This window comes from Canis lupus, chromosome 20 (genome assembly GCF_048164855.1).
Source record: "Canis lupus baileyi chromosome 20, mCanLup2.hap1, whole genome shotgun sequence".
NCBI classification, from domain to species: domain Eukaryota; kingdom Metazoa; phylum Chordata; class Mammalia; order Carnivora; family Canidae; genus Canis; species Canis lupus.
Genome location: NC_132857.1, coordinates 2,726,456 through 2,745,375, shown reverse-complemented (window position 1 = coordinate 2,745,375; position 18,920 = coordinate 2,726,456). Strand labels below are relative to the sequence as shown.

General features: G+C 36.0%; 1 protein-coding gene across 8 annotated transcripts in view; it reads right to left on the bottom strand.

The window, feature by feature from the left end:
- Positions 1–18,920, bottom strand: part of INPP4B (inositol polyphosphate-4-phosphatase type II B) — a 709,031-nt gene that overhangs the window by 331,087 nt on the left and 359,024 nt on the right. For all 8 annotated transcript variants that reach the window (XM_072788249.1, XM_072788250.1, XM_072788263.1 and 5 more), the window contains exons 3-4: positions 9,592–9,793; positions 7,427–7,471 (exon numbers count right to left, since the gene is read on the bottom strand). In XM_072788249.1, coding sequence (XP_072644350.1) covers positions 7,427–7,471; positions 9,592–9,682 — 136 coding nt within the window. In that variant the 5' untranslated portion in view covers positions 9,683–9,793. The remainder of the gene's footprint in view (positions 1–7,426; positions 7,472–9,591; positions 9,794–18,920) is intronic.

The following is an 18,920-nucleotide window of genomic DNA, read 5'->3' as shown; positions in this document are numbered from 1 at the left end:
CCAAAAATAGGTGTATGGTGGGTTGTGTATCTACAAAACTATTATTTGTTTTTCTGTAGAAAAAAATAGTCTCCTTACGTGGTAAATTTCAATTTGCCTATTTATGGCACGAACTGGCATGGCTTACAGAATGAATGTGAAGTTAGTTTCTTATAAAACACTTGGAATTACTGATAGATAGATGATAGATAGATAGATAGATAGATAGATAGATAGATAGATAGAGAGATAGATCACTAATCTAAAAGACCAAGAAGTAGATGAATCAAGAATCAAGTCTGAGAGCACATTTTCCATTTTCTCTTCTAGGAAGACAAAATGGCTGGCCCTTCTATACGTAGCTTGCTGTGACAATGAATAAGTATTTAGCACATGCCTCTTGCATGTGTGATTTCTGGATCTGAAGTCTTTATCTTGTTTCAAGTAACAAGTGTCTGCTTATGCTGCTTTCCTGGTCTAGAATGTGATTCCTCCTTAATCCTATTTTCTTACTTCAAAAATTGGGCAGCCTGGGTGACTCAGCGGTTTAACACCACCTTTAGCCCAGGGCATGACCCCGGGGTCCCGGGATTGAGTCCCACGTGGGGCTCCCTGCAGGGAGCCTGCTTCTCCCTCTGCCTGGGTCTCTGCCTCTCTCTCTGTGTGTGTCTCTCATGAATAAATAAATGAAATCTTAAAAAAAAAAATTAACTTTAGTTAGTCTTCCCTAGGAAGCTTTTTTTGACTACTCCTTCCTATACCATTTTGATCCTTTGCACAGTCTCTTATATTCTCAGAGATTGTAAAAATAGCTTGGCTTTTAAAGGTCTTTAAATGATTTAAGAAGTCTTAGTTTGACCTCTCTATACAATGAGCTAATTGAAGGTAAAGAGCAGAATTTTACTCCTTCAGCTATGCCCCTTTCCTTGTTCCACTTATTCAGGTTATTTATTTTTAAAAATTACAACACCTGATTGTGACATTAATACGGGCACATTGCAGAGATTTTGGAAGATATAACACTTGTCATAACTACAATTAAAGATACTCATACTTATTCATCCAATCTTATTCTTTTGCACATACAAAGAGTTAAATAAGGGTCATGCCATACATGCAGTTTGTTATTCTGCTCTGACAATTTCCACATTCCATTGTTTGATAAAATATCCTTCTGACCGATGATTCTTATGGCTGTACAGTATTCCACTTAAGACTGTAAAAATTAAACCACACATGCTGATTGACTCTTGAGAATAAAATATAGTGGCCTACGCTTTCCTTCATCCATTCTGAATTTGAGGTATTAGGAGAAAAATCAAGAAGTGAAATAATAAAATGGAAATAAGGAGGGGTGCCTGGGTGGCTCAGTTGGTTAAGCACCTGCTCTTGGCTCAGGTCATGACCCCTGGGTCCTGGGATCGAGCCCCACATCAGGCTCCCTGCTCAGCGAGGAGCCTGCTTTTCCCCTCTGCCCTGGGCCTGCAGCTCCCCTGGCTGGTGTCCTCTCTCTTTTCTGTCAAATAAATAAATAAAATCTTATAAAAAAAATGGAAATAAAGAGCATTAACTATGTCTGAAAATGTATGATGATATATGGCCATATCGCAGGGATAACAGATGTATTTCTCCATTACCCATTGTTGATCTTTATCTATGATAATTTTCATTATCTTACTATGAAAATTATAGCAGTTGCTATAGACTTGTCAATTTTAAAGAAAACTGAAAAATGAAGTAAGGGTTTGTTAAATAAATTGAGCCTCAGATTAGTCTTATTTTGTGTACTAATAAAATGTATAGGGGAGGAGTTGATACATTTTTCTTTCAAGAGGAATAAGTCTCTGGAAAAATTTTTCCCATAAATTTATATATGGATTATTGCAATGGTTAAAGGCAAGGAATTTAACAATCTCTTGGCTTTGAACCCTCTTCTCTCTAATTCTTGCTCACTAGAGGCTTGGCAGTGTCCAAGCACCAGGCCTGATCCTATTACCCTGCAGGTAGGGAGCAAGGGAGACTAGAAGAAGCCTTGGGGCCTGGATCTCACTAGATCAATATCTCTTCTATCCCACAATTGTCCTGCTCTGACCTTGGCATTCCAGCCCTCCGGCAAGCGGTCCCTCACTAGTTTGCCATTGCCTCTGAAGCTTTTTTTTACTACAAGACCAGATACACTCCTAACTTGGTTTCAACCCTGATCAAACCAGCAGCCCAACTCATTACCTTTGAACTCCAGGAGTCCCATTCTTATGACCCTATTCCCTGCTACCTAAATATTTACTATAACTAGGCCCTCCTGCTTAGAAAGTCACCTGAGTCTTATGTTTGGTATGGACGCTGCAAATTAAGTATCCACATCCTAAGGCCCTTTGGATACACCGAGGCCTTCGTTGACCTCTATATCTCAAATACCCTCCGTCCCCCCAAGTCAATTACCTGTTCCCTAAGCAGGTTCTATATGGTTGTTCTGTTTACTACCTACGTAGAACTTAACACCACCTGAAATTATTTACTTACAAGTTTTCTATGCTCCCAATATAATTTGTATGAAAGAATGATTCAAATTGTTAGAGATTTCGCTCCAGCATCCATGTCTTTACTTTCCTGTCATAATTGACACGGAGGCTTCTGACATGCCTGAAATATGTCTTTCAATGTACCCTCTATCTGGTCATTGGCTTCCATTAGGTATCAGCCATCAAGGTAAAAATTACTTTAAGAATATAACCTCACAGCGTCAGAGAAAGAACACAAGGACAACACGCGCACGGACACACACACACACGTCACACATGTCGTCTCTCCTTTCTGTCTTAATATACATTAATGCCTATTTGGATTTGGATATATGATATGTAGTATCCACATAAAATGTGAAAACATACTCATAAGGATTCTGTTGACTTTGGAGTTAGTAAATGGATAAGCACTGGGTGTTATTCTGTATGTTGGCAAATTGAACACCAATAAAAAATAAATTTATTATTTAAAAAAATAAAAAAAATAAATGGATATATATAAAAGTAAATATTATAAGCATAATTGAGAGGATAAACTTAAATAGTCTATAGAAAGTTCTATCTTTGCCAAGATTAGTTTTCTCTATATATTTTCCTCAATAGCGTCAAAAGAAATGCACCCAGCTTTAGGAAATGACCTCTCTTCTTTTTTTTAAAGATTTATTTATTTATTTGAGAGAGAGAGAGAGAGAGAAGTGGGAGGGGCAGAGAGGAAGACAAGCGGATTCTCCACTGAGCAAGAGCCCCTAAGCAGCGTTCTATCCCTGGACCCTGAGATCATGACCTGAGCTGAAATCAAGAGTTAGATGCTTAATCGATCGAGCCACCCAGGTGTCCCATGATTTCTCTTCTTAAATGCTGAGTTTGTTAAAACAGAAATAATTTTATTAAACTGTAAGAAAAATCTGTGTTCTCTTGGGTTTTCAATTATATCTCATAAAAAAGGGTAAATACATAAAAATAATATATGTATTATATCTCATACATAAAAAGGGTAGCAACACATTTAAATGAAACAAAGGAAAAATGTGAAAACAGAGTTGCAGATGTAAGAGTGAGTTACATAATTTAAATTCAGTAAACTGCTAGAAATATGGCTGACAATGGACCTGAGATACTCACTTGTTATTCAGATAAATGCTGAACTTGTCCTATCAAGACATTTTTAACCAATTAGCTTGCTCAACTGACTATCTCCTACCTCAGTTACTCGAATAAGGGTGTAGCAGAGCAACTTCAGCCATCACTTCAGATAGAGTGATTTCACAATGACATACAACAAGATAGAAGCAAATCCTCAATGGAAAGTAACTTATACAAAGCAATATGAGAAAATTAGGGTATCTCTTTAAAAGCAAGTCCATTGAAATTCTCAATTTATTTGAATATTTAGGCAAAGAATCAGGAATCAAATATCAAAAATTTAGTTGAAAACTTAGGTGGAAAAGAAGCCTCCTACTTTGTTTCATTCTTTTTTCGAATATTTTTTTATATTAAGATGCTTTGCATTTTTGATTAAATAAATATGCTTTTATAATAATGATAAAATATTTAGGAAACTAGTATTCTCTCATTTATTAGTTATGAAGTTAACTAGATAGCAGGTGAGGTCTTAAATAATTTGTGGGATTAAGAAAACTCAAAAAAGTACCAGAAATATAATGGTGGAACCTACATAGATTTAATTGTAATGTTCTTGAAAAAGAAGTCTTAAAAAGGTTTTTTTTTTTTTTTTTTCCTCAAGAAATACGACAATTGAGGATTTTAAAGTTCTCAGAAGCATAACAAACAGTTTGGGGAATATATCTTCCAGGATCAACAGCACGATTTCCAGAGAATCTAAATAACTTTGTTTACTTGTAAGGCATTTTTTTGCCACATGATAAGATAAAATTATCTGTTGTTAAGAATTCTGGTGGTTTTTTTGAATAAATATGAGAAAAGAAAATTGATGTGTTTTTTTATGGGAGGGATATTATTATGAATAAATTCTCACAGCTGCTCGTCTCTTAGATCTATGATTCAAAGCCAGAAATGTAAGTGACAACAGCACTGCTACTGAATTTGACTGGGCTTTCAAAACAAAAAATGTAGCTAGGTCTTTGAACAAGATGGATAATTTTATCTGAAAAAGAAGATACGTATTTGGCCCAGGCACCCTGTCTCTTGAAAGTTGGCCTCCATGTTCGACTAACAGCCTTTCCTCCAATTGTCTCTGCCTCCTTCACATTTTACCTTGTTCTCCAGGATGCAAATAAGGCCTTATCTGTGTTTTGAAATAGATCAAGTTACTCCAACAAGTATTCATTCTTTGAAATCCTAGTAAAAAAAGTAAAAAAAAAAAATTCTCTTAAAAGTGAAAGATGAATAGATAAAGGCTCAAGTAGCAAGTTACAGTGAGTCAAGAGGCACCAAGGCTTCTTTTGCTACTCACTCCCTTTCTGAAACAAGTTCTTTCTGTATCTGCTACCATCTGAGAACTCTCTAGAAAAAAAAAAAAAAAAAGTACAGCTTTTTTGGTGTTAACACAGAAGTTGCTTGAGTTTTCACATTTCTGTTTCTCAATACCTGGGCAAATAAAAAAATCTTGGATCCTTAACTTACAGCACCTTTTAGCTATACTTGTAACAAAAATAAAATGTTTAAAAATGAATTATACCCAAATCTAGAACATTGACAACACTAAGTGCTGATGGGGATGTAAAATAACAAGAACTCTCATGCATTGCTGGTGGGAACACACAATAATGGTGTAAGACAGTTTAGCAATTTCTTACCAAAACTAAGAATACTCTTACCATATAACAATGTGCTCCCTGGTATTTACCTAAAGATGTTGAAAATGTATGTCTATGCAAAAACTTGCACACAGCTTTATCCATAATTGCCCAAATTTGGAAGTAACCAAGATATCCTTTAGGAGGTGAGTGGACAAATAAACTCTGCTATATCCAAACACTGGAATATTAATCAATGCTAAAAAAAAAACAGAGCTATCAAGCCATGAAAAGACATAGAGGAAACTTAAATGCATGTAACTGAAATAAACGAATCTCAGAGAGTTACATATTGTATGATTCTAACTATATGGCATTCTGGAAAAGACAAAACTAGGGAGACCGTAAAATAGTATCAGTAGTTCCCAAGGATTAGGAGAGAGAGGAATGAATAGGCCAAGCACACAGGATTTTTAGGACAATGAAGATACTCTGCATGATACTTTAATGATGAATATATGTCATTATACATTACCCAAATCCATATAATGCACAACACCAAGAATGAACCCAAATGTAAACTATGGACTTAGAGCGACGATATGTCATCATTAACTGTAACAAATGTACCAGTCTGACAGGGGATACAGAAAATGGGGAAGCTATGCATTTATGGGGCCAGAGGGTATATGGGAAATCTCTGTACTTTCTGTTCAGTTTTGCTGGGAACCTAAAACTGCTCTAAAAATAAACTCTTAGAAGAAACCAACAAAACAAAAAAGTATATATAGTTATTATCTCAGTAAGTTACACTTCAAAATGTAATATTTTGAGCAAAGACTATAAATTTGTCATCTATTTTGTTATAAAATGGAAATGTATATTTATGGTATAATTGAAACTTCAAACCACTGAAAACTACTATAGGTAGTAAATGTATATATTTCAATTTGCCCATAACTTTTTAAAAAATATTTTATTTATTTATTCATGAGAGACAGAGAGAGAGAGAGAGAGAGAGAGAAAGGCAGAGACACAGGCAGAGGGAGCAGCAGGCTCCACGCAGGGAGCCCGAATGGGACTCGATCCCAGGACCCCGGGGTCACACCCTGGGCTGAAAGCGGCGCTAAACCACTGGGCCACTCAGGCTACCCCTGCCCATAACTTTATAAAACATGTATATCAATATTTAAAGACTTAAGTATCTGGTCTCTGTATATGAAATTGAATACCTATATATATGATTCTATGAAACCTCATTGCAAGTAAAATGTGAAGATATTGGTGAGCTTTCAAAACATTTTAGAACACTAAGAAGAAAAAAAAAGTCTCTAAATGGTTCACAGGAACCTTATTTTTGCCCTCTTTCCATACCATCTTGCAGCTAATTTCCTAATGACATGTTGCAGTCACACCAAATTCAGACACAAAGCAGGTGCCACTCACTAGCTCAGCAGTAATTAGCCCCAGAGCACACGTTTTCGTTCAGCCTCGGACAAAGCTATAAATCTCTACACGCAACGGATCTTTAAAGTTCCTTAAGCAAGTCAAAGTTTAGAATTATAGCTAAATTCTCAAATACTAAGGATCTGTCCTGAAAATCAAGATGGAAGAGAAAGGGGATTTTTGAGTGTGTGACGTTGAAAAGAAGCTGGAAACTTTTTAAGTGGCAAAAAGGAAAACCTACACGAGTCCAGGGCTCAGCTCAAGGAGCAGACGGCACGGGGATGTCGAGAAATGCCCATTAGCCGCGGAGCCCAGGCACTGGGTCAGGTCCTGGGCACCAGGTTTGCAGTCAGCTGCTGGTTGAGGGCTCAGAGTCTTTACTTACAAATTGGGGAAAGTAACACCACATAGAATGATTTTTTTTTTCTCTCAGTTTTGTTTTGTTTTTTTCAAACTGAAGTATAATGAACACAGGGCTGTAGTATTTACAGTACGCAATATAATGACTCAACAATGTTATATCATTTCTCAGTGCTCATCATAATAAGTGTACCCTTAATCTCCTCTATTTTACACATCCTGCCACTGAGCTCAAAGTTATACCCTAATGAATGAAAGTTTCTTATAGAACAATATTCATAAAAGTTTTTAAATTATACAACGATAGAAGCAATGATATAAGGATATAAGCCACCTAAGATGCAAACTATGTATCCAAATTACTACTATATTTATCAGTACAAATAAGATGGAATTCCTTACCGAGGATGAATTCCAACTGTGGTTCATTTGGAGTCTTCTGAATACCTATAAATAATGAGTAAGATTTCAGATTAAGGATATGTAACTCAGTACCAAAAATATGTCAACACATACTGCTATGTTTCACCCTGACCAGAACGCATAAATATATTATTTGGCATAAAGAATTCACTCGGTTAATTGTCCAGACTTATAAGCAGGTGGGACATAATATTTGTAGCAGAGGACATAATATTTGTAGCAGAACTGTGACTAAAGTTTTGACGGATCTATTTAACTCTCTGGCTATAAAGAAACCGAAAAGAAGGGAGGACATAATATTTGTAGCAGAACTAACTGTGACTAAAGTTTTGACAGATCTATTTAACTCTCTGGCTATAAAGAAACCGAAAAGAATTGTTTTTTTTTTTTTCAGCTTTGACAAATTTAAGACATATTTTTCAATTGTTAGTTTCTTTTAGATGCATGTAGACAGAGGCAAAATCCTAAAAAAAAGAGGACCTCACAAAAGTACTCTCTTATATAGATTTTTCTCTCAAACCACTGCAGCCTGTTGTAAATAGTAAATTATTAATTAAAGAGCCATGTCTAGTAAGGTGATGAAGGACATTATGGTGGTGGTTATTCCGTCAAGTTGTTGATAACTCACAAAATTCTTCTGATAATTCTGATAATTCTTCTTTCTATATGTTTTTTTCTTGGTTTTTAAGAAATCTAATAACGTGGCTAAATGAGTTGGAGTGGAGGGCAGGTCTGAGACCAAAGGTAAGGACATGGGAACATGTGGTAGTTAGAAGGTGGCAAGGTTAGGCTGTGGCAAGTGATAACGCGGAGCAACGTGATACCACGGATACCAGAGCTCGGGGGCTTCCCAAACAAAAGTGCACTAGGACCTGGATGCCACTTATTATAATTCATGGGTGGCCAAAGAAGCAAAACTAAAATTAATGTGAAAGTAAGCCATTTGATGATAAACGTTAGAAGTGACCAAAATCATTCTCTGGTTTATTTCTACTGGTACATTTACTTTATTCAATTTAAATTTACTACTACCTTGTTGTTAGAAGCACCTCGTTGCATAAAATCATCTATTTACAGGGTGAACATTTTTTGCATGGTAACCATTTATTTTTTTCTCCTGCTGACATTTAACATTACCATGGTTAAAAATTTTAGACTTCCCAGGAGAGATGAGAGTGATAATCATTAGGTAGATCTCTGTTCATTTCAAAAAGTGTAGATTTTTTTTAAGTTATTAACAACTTCTGTAAGCTTTGACAACCAAATTTCTTAGAAAACTCATCCAACTAATACTGTTTTCTAAAGATTATTTTTATAATGTAAATTAGAGGAAAAGTTTGGCATTACGTCTGACAGTATTAAAAAAAATTGCCAGAAGAAAAAAAAAAGAAAAAAAAGAAAAAGAAGAAAAAAGAAAAAGAAGAAAAAAAAATTGCCAACAGGAATCTTCTGGAAAGAAAAGACACAATTCACACTAAACAATAAGACCTAAACTTGAGAGGGTTTTTTTTTTTTTTTTTTTTTTTGAAGATTCCGTTTATCTATTCATGAGAGACACAGAGAGAGGAAGTGACACAGAAGAGGGAGACGCGGATCCAGGGCCGGTGATCATGACCTGAGCGGAAAGCAGACCTTTAAGTCACTGAGCCACCCAGATGTCCCCCATAAAAACCAATTCTAATGCCCGAACGCAAATCTCGGCAGCTCTCCGTGCTTGCTCTATTCATGTGACTCGGTGCTCTCACGTATAGAAGTGGCAATTTACAGGTCTATGGTAGCTGTTGTGCCCTAGTGCTTTCACCTTACATGCTTTTGATTTTAAAGAGAACATTTCCATGTTCAAAAAGATAATTCCACATGAGATTATATAAATGCTAAATAGAAGGTGTACCTAAAAAGTATTAGTGTCTTATTACATATTTAAGAACTTTGAATCTATTTGATATTTAACCACTTCATAGACTACCGTCTATCTCACTCAAGATAAAAGGTGAGAAGCACACCGTAAACTCACTATAACAAAATAGATAGTGCAAACCAAAGTTAATTTCATGCCCTTTGTTTCTGTGATTACACATACATGTGTGTTTACTCGACCTAATTTGCATTTTCAGAGAGTTACAGAGAGAGGAACACATACTTACTTGTGAACTGGAAGTCCCCAGTATCATTTGCCTGGGGTGTGGGAAGAAAGTGCTGGCCTTCTTCTGATGCTCCTTCCTCTTTGATTTCCATGATCAACTTTCAGTTGTTTAATCTTCCAAATTTTCGTGTCTAAATGTCACTGATGATGATTCCTGGCTTAATGTATCTTCACACTAAAGGCCTATATCCCACGCTGAAATCCTGCATTTAGGAAATAGCAACAGCAAACATCTTAGTTACTTCAGAGCTCAGTATAAAGCTAAGAATTAAAGACAGGTAGAAACTGCAAATTCCTTCCTGCCTATCTCACTCTTATTTTCAAGGTTAATCCACCCAGTTAATATGCCATACACTCTAAGTTAAATGGGTATTCTCTATGCAATTATTTTATGGTCATGTGAGGGACTTCTAAACGAACTAGGGGTGGGGGAAGGGGAAGTGGGTGGGGGGTGGGAGTGACTGGGTGGTGGGCACTGAGGTGGGCACTTGACGGGGTGAGCACTGGGTGTTATTCTGTATGTTGACAAATTGAACACCAATAAAAATAAATTTATTAAAAAATAAATCCTGAAAGGTGTATACTTTCTCTTCTAGTTTATTCTGTAAAACAGTAGATAACAATAGGATCTGCTAACTTAAGATGCATCTAATTTAGCAGCAAGAGCAGACAGCATCTTGTCAAGGCATGAGCATGTTTTACCAAGGTGGATATTATTATTATTTCTTCCATTAGAACTACCCGTTAAGCTCATCTCTCCATCCATCCTTATTAGAACATTATTCATGAGCACGTAAGGATAATTTGACATGATACTCCTCTTCCAATATGAGCCAACAAGTTGTACAAGAGTTTCCAACCTCATCATTATCCATAGAGTCTCTTGCTTCTCTGCCTGACAAAGTTTTAATTGGTTAATGATCAGGGTGTATGGTGAAAAGAATAAATAATAATTCTAGAAAGCTAAAGCTCAAGGGGGGTGGGGAATGAAAGTAACGTAAAATGATGAAAATCAGCATGGGGGAAAGAAAGCTCCTCCAGGAATTTAATACCCTATGCAGACAACCTCAAATAGTTTCAAATTCATTTTAATATTTAGCCTGATATATATGACCAAGAACGAATTAGAAAAAAAAAATCAATGTTGTCTTAAATCAAGTTACCACCTGAATTAAAATGTATAATAAATCTTTAAATGTCTGCTCAATGTTGTTTAAAGAGATAGTGACAATCAAATTCGGTTTGAAATAATGATTTGGTCTCCAATTTCACTAATCCACAGCCGTAGTCTTTGTTGTTTTAACAAAGGAGCTTTGTTATTCAGCTCTGCTTTCTAAAGATCATCTCACAAAAATTAAATCCAGAAAGCATCTTGAATTTTTGGGAAGTATTATAATAAAATTGCAGATAAATACACATTGGCTTCTCAGGACACAACCAGGAATAAAGGCCTGGGGCAAAGGGCCATTGTGCTATCAATTAGACCAAATCCATCATTTTGAAAATTATATTCTGCATTAAAATAATGTTTTCCATTTTTTTGCAAGTTTTTTTCTGATGAGGACAGACACATATTCATGGAACTGTATTCCATCAAGAACCTATGACAAATTCATTAGCATTAGTGGGGTAACATCTATGAAAGACTGTCATGCATATGGGACTTGGATACAAGGACTTTGTTAACTTCCCTATACTTCTTTACCAAAAACCCAACCCCTAATTTTGATTGGTTACCTTAAAAGTTGAAAAAGAGACCTGAATAAGACAATATGGATAAATCCTTAAATCCTAGCAAAACAACAGCTCAACACACTACAGTGAAAAATAAGTAAAATAAATGTCAACTCTGTGTGTACGTGAGTGTTCACTTTTGGGCAACTGGAAAGGATTGAAGATGCCTACAAACACTAACATGGTGCCATTTTAGGCATATTTCATCATTTAAAACTGAAAACTTCAAATTCACAGAGAATGAAGCCAAATACATAAGACATGGATCATATGACAACCTGTTATGATTCTGTTCATTTTCATTCTACTTTTGTTGCATTTGAGGAAAATTTTCATATTTGACAACTATTAACAAGGTACATTCCTCAGAATGAATCAGTTATATTACTAGAAAAACTCTAGAAGACCACTGCATTTTCTAGGTGGTAAATACAGCATCTACCTATGATTAAGTACCATAGTTCCCTTTCTGTGTCTATTTAAAAATTAAAAAAAAAATAAAATAAAATAAAAAAATAAAAATTTTTTTGTTTGGAGATCATGCACAAGAATAGATTTAAATTTTTACATACAACAAATATATTTTAAAAAGTCAGGTACAGACACTAAACTTAATTCTCAGAGCACAAAGAAGCCACATTAAATATACCTATTGTATATTGATTACATTTTATTTTTTAGAAAGTTTACTGGCTGTCAAAGTAGAGAATGTACTAAAAGGTGGCAACTTATAAAGGAAAACAAGTTGCATAAAGGTCATTTTAATATTCTAGGAAAATGAAATAATAAAGAAGTTCTAGGTCAAAATAGAAACAGATGACTAGAGTAAAGCATCTGGATTCCAAAGAAAATTATTAAATAGGGTAAAGGGCTATTTATTAAATAAAATTACCTAGCCCTAGTAATGGAATTAGATGCAATTTAGAATTGAGATGATGAAAGACAGGAATTTCAGATGAAAACCAGTAAATTATGGACCACTAAACTGTTTGGAGTATAAAGAGGAGGGATTTTAGTCAAGGATGATGAGTTCAGTTCTAACCACATTGTTTTTGGAAAAGAGTTGAACGTATGGGTCTAGATTTCAGGAGAGACCTTTAACATCTTAAAAATAAAAATAAAAATAAATAAATAAATAAATAAATAAATAAATAAATAGTTAGTTAGTTAGTTAGTTAGTTAGTTAGTTAGTTAGTTAGTTCTGGGATAATCGGATATTCACATGTAAAAGAATGAAACTTGGGGTGCCTGGATAGCTCAGTCAATGAAGCATCTGACTCTTGGATTTGGCTCAGCTCCTGATCTCATGGCTTGTGAGATCGAGCCCCACAGTGGGCTCCATACTCAGTGGGAGTCTGCTTGGATATTCTTTTCCTCTGCCCCTTCCCCTACTCTCTCTCTCAAATAAATAAATGTTTTTAAAAATGAATGAAACATCCATTATTTTACATCACTCACAAAATTTAACTTAAAATGGACTAAAGACTTTAATGTAAAAAACCATGGAACTCTCAAAAGAATATATAGGAATAAAGCTCCTTGACATAGGTCCTGGTAATGGAATTTTGGACATGACACCTAAAGCATAAGCAACAGAAGCAGAAATAAATGAGTGGGACTCCATAAAAGTAAAAAGCCTCTGCACAGCAGAAGAAACCATCAACCAAGTGAAAAGATAGCTTGTGGAATAGGAAAAAAACATTTGTGAACCAAATATCTAATAAGGGTTTAATATCCAAAAATATACAAAAAGCCTATACAATTCAACATCAAAAAATGATAATAACCCAATTTAAAGATGGTCAAAGGATCTGAATAGATATTTCTCCAAAGAAGATATATAAAAGGCCAATAGGTAAATGAAAAGATGCTTAACATCACTAGAGAAATGCAATTTTAAGCCACAATGCAATATCACTTCATATCTGTTATAATATCCATCATCAATTTTAGTATATGTGCTGCTAAAGCAAGCACTAATATCCATCATCAAAGAGACAAGAGCTAACAAGTGATGCCATGTGGAGAAAAGGGAATCCTCATGGGAACTGTTGGTGGGAATGTAAACTGGTACAACCACAAGGGAAAACAGTATGGAGGATCCTCAAATAAATTAAAAAAATAGAATTACCATATGATCCAGGAATTCAACTTTTGGAAATAAATCCAAAGAAAATAAAAACAATAACTGAAAAAGAGAAACTGAAGATTAAGGAGAAAGGAATATGATTGATGGAGCAAGGAAAAATTTAGATGACGTAATCTGCCATAATGAGAGGAAGAGGGAGGTGAAGAGAAAATGAGGCATGATCTGAAAAGTATGGGCAGAAACTTGAGGATATTCTCCCTAAAGGCCTCATTTTTTTTCCATTCAAGAAAAAAGCATATTTATGAACTATGGAGTACAAAAGATCTAACTTCAGAAGCACAGTCCATAAAGGAAATATTAATAATTTTGAGTACATTAAAATAAAAATTCTGTAAATAAAAGATACCATAAAAAGTGAGGTAACAAATTACGTACTAGGGAAATGTATCTGTAACACAGACATTTTCAGCTTCGGTTTAAGATACACAAGAATATAAAGACCATTACTCCCAGTATAAATTCAAGAAAAAGCTGAATCTATAAAATCATAACTTTTCCTTAACTAATCTGAGAACAGAAGTCTCAGAGCAGCCAACTAGCCTGAAGTCCAAGAACAGGCAAGTGCCTCCATGGAACAGTTTCCCTCCACAGGAGGAAGAGATGTCAGGCCTCACATAAGCTGGTAATAAAAATTCAGCCAAAATATTTAATAACTTTCTGAAAGTCAAGGATGGTCTACTATGAAAGTACAGAGACACTGAAAGCCATAAACTTAAGGGTAGTCTGCATCCACTAACAGACTCTTCTTCCCTCAACAGATGCTCATGAGAAAGACTGGGAACAAACTGGGATTCTGGTTAAAGCATCCCTTGGGGATTCAGGCCTGTGGAAGGAGAGCAGTCACTGGAGCCACACCACTTAGGTCCTCCTCCCTACAGAACACTTCAGGCTCTGTGGCCGCCAGGGCTCACTGCAACTAAGAGAGGTACAGGAAAGTTCCTGGCATCAGACCATTAGAGATCCTCTGTTCCTCCTTTACCAGGAGAAGGACGGGCCACCGAGAAAGCCTTACCCCAGACCCAGGTAGACAGAGTTTGCCTAAGATCAAGGCTGAAATAGCACAACAGAGAATGTCTCCACCCAACTACCAGTCCCCAAAACAGTAGGAAACTAGTAGCAGCAACCTACCTCTGGGGGAGCGTAAAAGCATGAATAGTAAACCTCTGGTAGGTAAAAGCTATGAGGCAAAGCCTTACGTGGAGAGTAGGGAACAGTCTCCAGCTACCTGAACCCCACTCTAAGTACAAATGAGTGCTAGAGGAATTTGAAACTGGTGATGTACTGCAGGGAGCTACAGTAACCACAAAACCCAAACCTGGGTCAGTTACTGACCAGGTTGACTTGAATTAAAGGCTTAGTAGAAAGAGAGGAACACCCACTTCCAGGCACAAGTGCTATTTATTTTATACTCTACTCTCCCGCACACCACCCGAAGAAGATGAAGACAAACATGAACATAAAGACAAAGATGAAGATGAAGACAAAGAAAAATAGTCAACAGAAAAAGAGGGAAATAAAAGAAACAATAAGAGAACCAGATTCATATATGGCCCAAATGGTGAAACTATTAGAATATACTCAGGACACTAATAGAAATGGTGACAACTTCCATGACCAGATGGAGATTTTTAGCAGAGATAGAAACTACTGGAAATAATCAAATACAAATCCTAGGAATGTAAAACACAAAACAGAGATTAAAAATGCCTTTGACAATCTCATTAGTACATACGATACCATCAAGGAAATAATCAGTGAATTTGAAGAGAGGCTAATAGAAATTACCCAAACTGAAACACAAAGAAAAAAAGTGAAAATGCATGAGAGCGTTCAAAAGCTGTGATGCAATATCAAGCAAATATATGTGTTAGTTGAATCTCAGAAGAAGGAAAAAGATAGATGTTTGAAGAGATTGTGGCCTAAGATTTTCCAAAAGTATTAAATATCAAAACACCAATCCAAGAAGTTCAGGAAATACTAAAGTAGGAAAACACACATACAAAAAAAAAAAAGAAAAGAAAAGAAAAGAAAACACACATACCCCAATAAACAAACAAGCAAATCACAAACCAAAAACTTCTATGTATATCATATTCAAGCTACTGAAAAATGAAGATAAACAGAAAAATTTTAAGGCAATCAAAGAAAAAAAAAAGGCAAGTTACATATAAAGTAACAAAAATAAGAAGATGTTTTGGACTTCTTATTGGTATGTATGTGACATCTTGAAGTTTTGAAAGAAGAAAAACATCAACCCAGAGCTTTATACAGTGTAGAAATAACTTGTAAAAATTAAGAGAGACAAACGCTTTTATCCAGACAAATAAAAACTGACAAGTTCATTATCATCAGACCGGCACTGAAAGAAATACTAAAGGACGCTCTTCAAGTGTGATGTAAAAGAGACATCCTTAGATCTACAAAAGAAAACTAGAATGCTGTGAGTGGGATAAAGGAAAGCAAATGTTAATTTAATCTTTTTCTCACCTGTAGTGACTATAAAAGATAATTGCCTAAGGCAGGACTTGGCATACTTCTGTTAAAGACAGAGAGTAAATATTTTAGGTTTTTTGGACTATTCAGTTTCTGTCACAACCATCCAACTCTGCTGTGGTAGTAAAAAAGCAACCGTTGACAGCACATAAACAAAGAGTCATGGTCCTATTACAGCATTTTATTTGTAAAAGTAATTAGTATTCAGGATTTGACCTGCAGAGCTTGCTAACCACTGGCCTAAAGCAAGAAGAGTAACCATGTGCTTACAGCGCATCAGAAGAGAAAAACAGAACATCAAGAAGGAATGATGAAGATGAATGGGGAGTTATTGTTGTAAACAGTCCTTAACACTAAAAGTATAAAAGTAGAGGATACAATTACATCACTAAAATATTTGAAGGTAAGCTAATTAATTAAAAAATTTATGGGGTAGCCCTGGTGGCTCAGCAGTTTAGCGCCACCTTGAGCCCAGGGCCTGATCCTGGAGACTCGGGATCGAGTCCCACATCGAGCTCCCTGCATGGAGCCTGCTTCTCCCTCTGCCTGGGTCTCTGCCTCTCTCTCTCTCGGTCTCTGTGTCTCTCATGAATAAATAAATAAAATCTTTTTAAAAAATTATGGTAATTTTGGGAGTAATTACTAATAACTTTAAAAAATAAGTATAAATAATAAGCCAATAGTGAAGGTAAAAGAGAATAACAAAAAATACAAAATAAATGTAAAAGCAGAGGTAAAGAACAAAAACAGATGGAATAAGTAGAAGACATGTAGCAAAATGTTTGTTTTTGATCAAACCACTATTAATAAACATATTAAATGCAAACCACACACACACACACACACCAATTAAAAGACAGAGAAGATGATCAGCTTGGATAAAAATGACCTGATTATATACTTCATACTATAATTAAATATAATGACATAGATTAAAAGTAAAAGGATTGAAAAAGTTATATCATGGAAACACTAATCAAAAGAAAATTGCAGTGACTATATTAATATCAAATAAAATAGATCTCATATAAAGAATATCACAATTATATAGTGATAAAATAGTCATTCACCAAGAAGATAACAATCCTAAAGGTAAATGCACCTAACAACAGAGCTTCATAATCTATGAAGCAAAAGCTTAAAGAACTGAGAGGAGAAATAGGCAAATCCACAATGATATACCTAAAGACATCAACATTCCTCCCTCAGCAATGGTGGATGAAACAAGCAGACAAAAAAATCAGTGAAGATATAAAATAGTAAAATAACACTACCAACAACTTGACCTAATTGACATTTATCACACAATTCATCCAACAACAACAGAATACACACTTTGTTTCAAAGTATACATGGAATATTTACTAAAATTATATCCTAGGTTGTGAAATAAACTTTAACAAACTAAAATAAAAATGTGTGTGCATGTACTTTTTTAAAGATTTAATTAATTAATTAATTAATTTTTAAAGATTTTATGTGTTTATTCATGAGAGACAGAGAGAGAGAGAGAGAGAGGGAGAGGCAGAGACACAGGCAGAGGGAGAAGCAGGCTCCATGCAGGGAGCTCGATGTGGGACTCGATCCCGGGACCCCAGGATCACACCCTGGGCTGCAGGCGGTGCTAAGCCACGGGGCCACCCAGGGATCCCACGTGTACTTTTAAATCAGAAGAAATCACTATGCTACATATCAAAATGTGCTTAAAGGAAAATTTATAGTATTAAATGCTTATATTGGAAAAGAAGTTCCCAAATCAATGCTACAAGCTGAAAGGCAACTCTACTTCTAAGGGTATGGTGTAGAAAACCTCTAGAAGGTGCATAGCAAACGACGACTAAAGGAACATTCATAATAAATCAACTTCTACACAAAATATTGCAACAGGATACATGTCCATCAATAAGAAAATGGGCAAATATATTGTAGCCTATTCATTTTACACAAAATGGATCTTCATTTCAAAATATATCAACATTGATTAACTTCATGAAGTATAAAGAAAAGAGAAAGAGGAAGGAGGGACAGGAAGACCAAAGGACGGTGGGACTTACAGAAAATCTTAAAACATGTAAAACGTTACCCGGGTTCTATGCTGTGTAGGGGCACATACAACACATGAAAAACACTAAAAGCAGAGCCATTGTGGAGTTCGGGAGGACAAGTGTGAGGGACGCGATCAGGAAGGGAACAAAGGCATTTCAAGTGTATTGGGAAAGTTTTATTTATTAACTGAGTAATAGGTACAGAGCGTCGTCTATATTTTTCTTTATACCTTAGATATGCCCTAAGTACTCATTCTACATTTAATTAACTAAAAAAGGCAAAGCTGTGTGTTGAGAGGAAATGAGAAGGAGGCTGGGTGGGAGGTTGGTGAAGACAGGTGGAGTCTCGGGGTGGTCTTTAAAAAAGTACCAGATGAGGGAACACGCGGAAGCCGTTGTTCGGGTCCATGCAGCGGGGCCTGGAGGCCACAGGTCTGCAGAGGTCTCGGCCTGACCAGCTGCGTGGCTTTCCCCAGCGGCGAGCAGCCGTCTCGTGAAGAAGGGCAGCTGAGTTGGTGGTGAGGAGGTCTTGCCTGCTGACGCAGGGAGGAAAGAGTAAAAGCAAGAATACAGTAATAGGAATATGACCAAACAGCTTTTAGGTCGGGCTGGAAGTGCTTAAAGGGAAAGATGTAACACGCTGGAAGATGAGAACATAGTTCAGTTTGAAGTGACGAGAAGTCCAGGGGACTGCCACTGGCATAACTGAATGGCTGAAATGGTGGTACTGCTGGTCACCAGGGACAGCAAGAAAAAAAAATTGTGCATGAAGAAGAGAAATTGAAATCTCCCAGGAGGACAGCAGGCGGGACCTAGGAGCCAATGGAAGACTGTGTCTAATAGAAGAATCTGGAAGAAAGCAGGAATCTGGACAATGACCGCGATACATAGGGGTAGAGGTGTGGCACG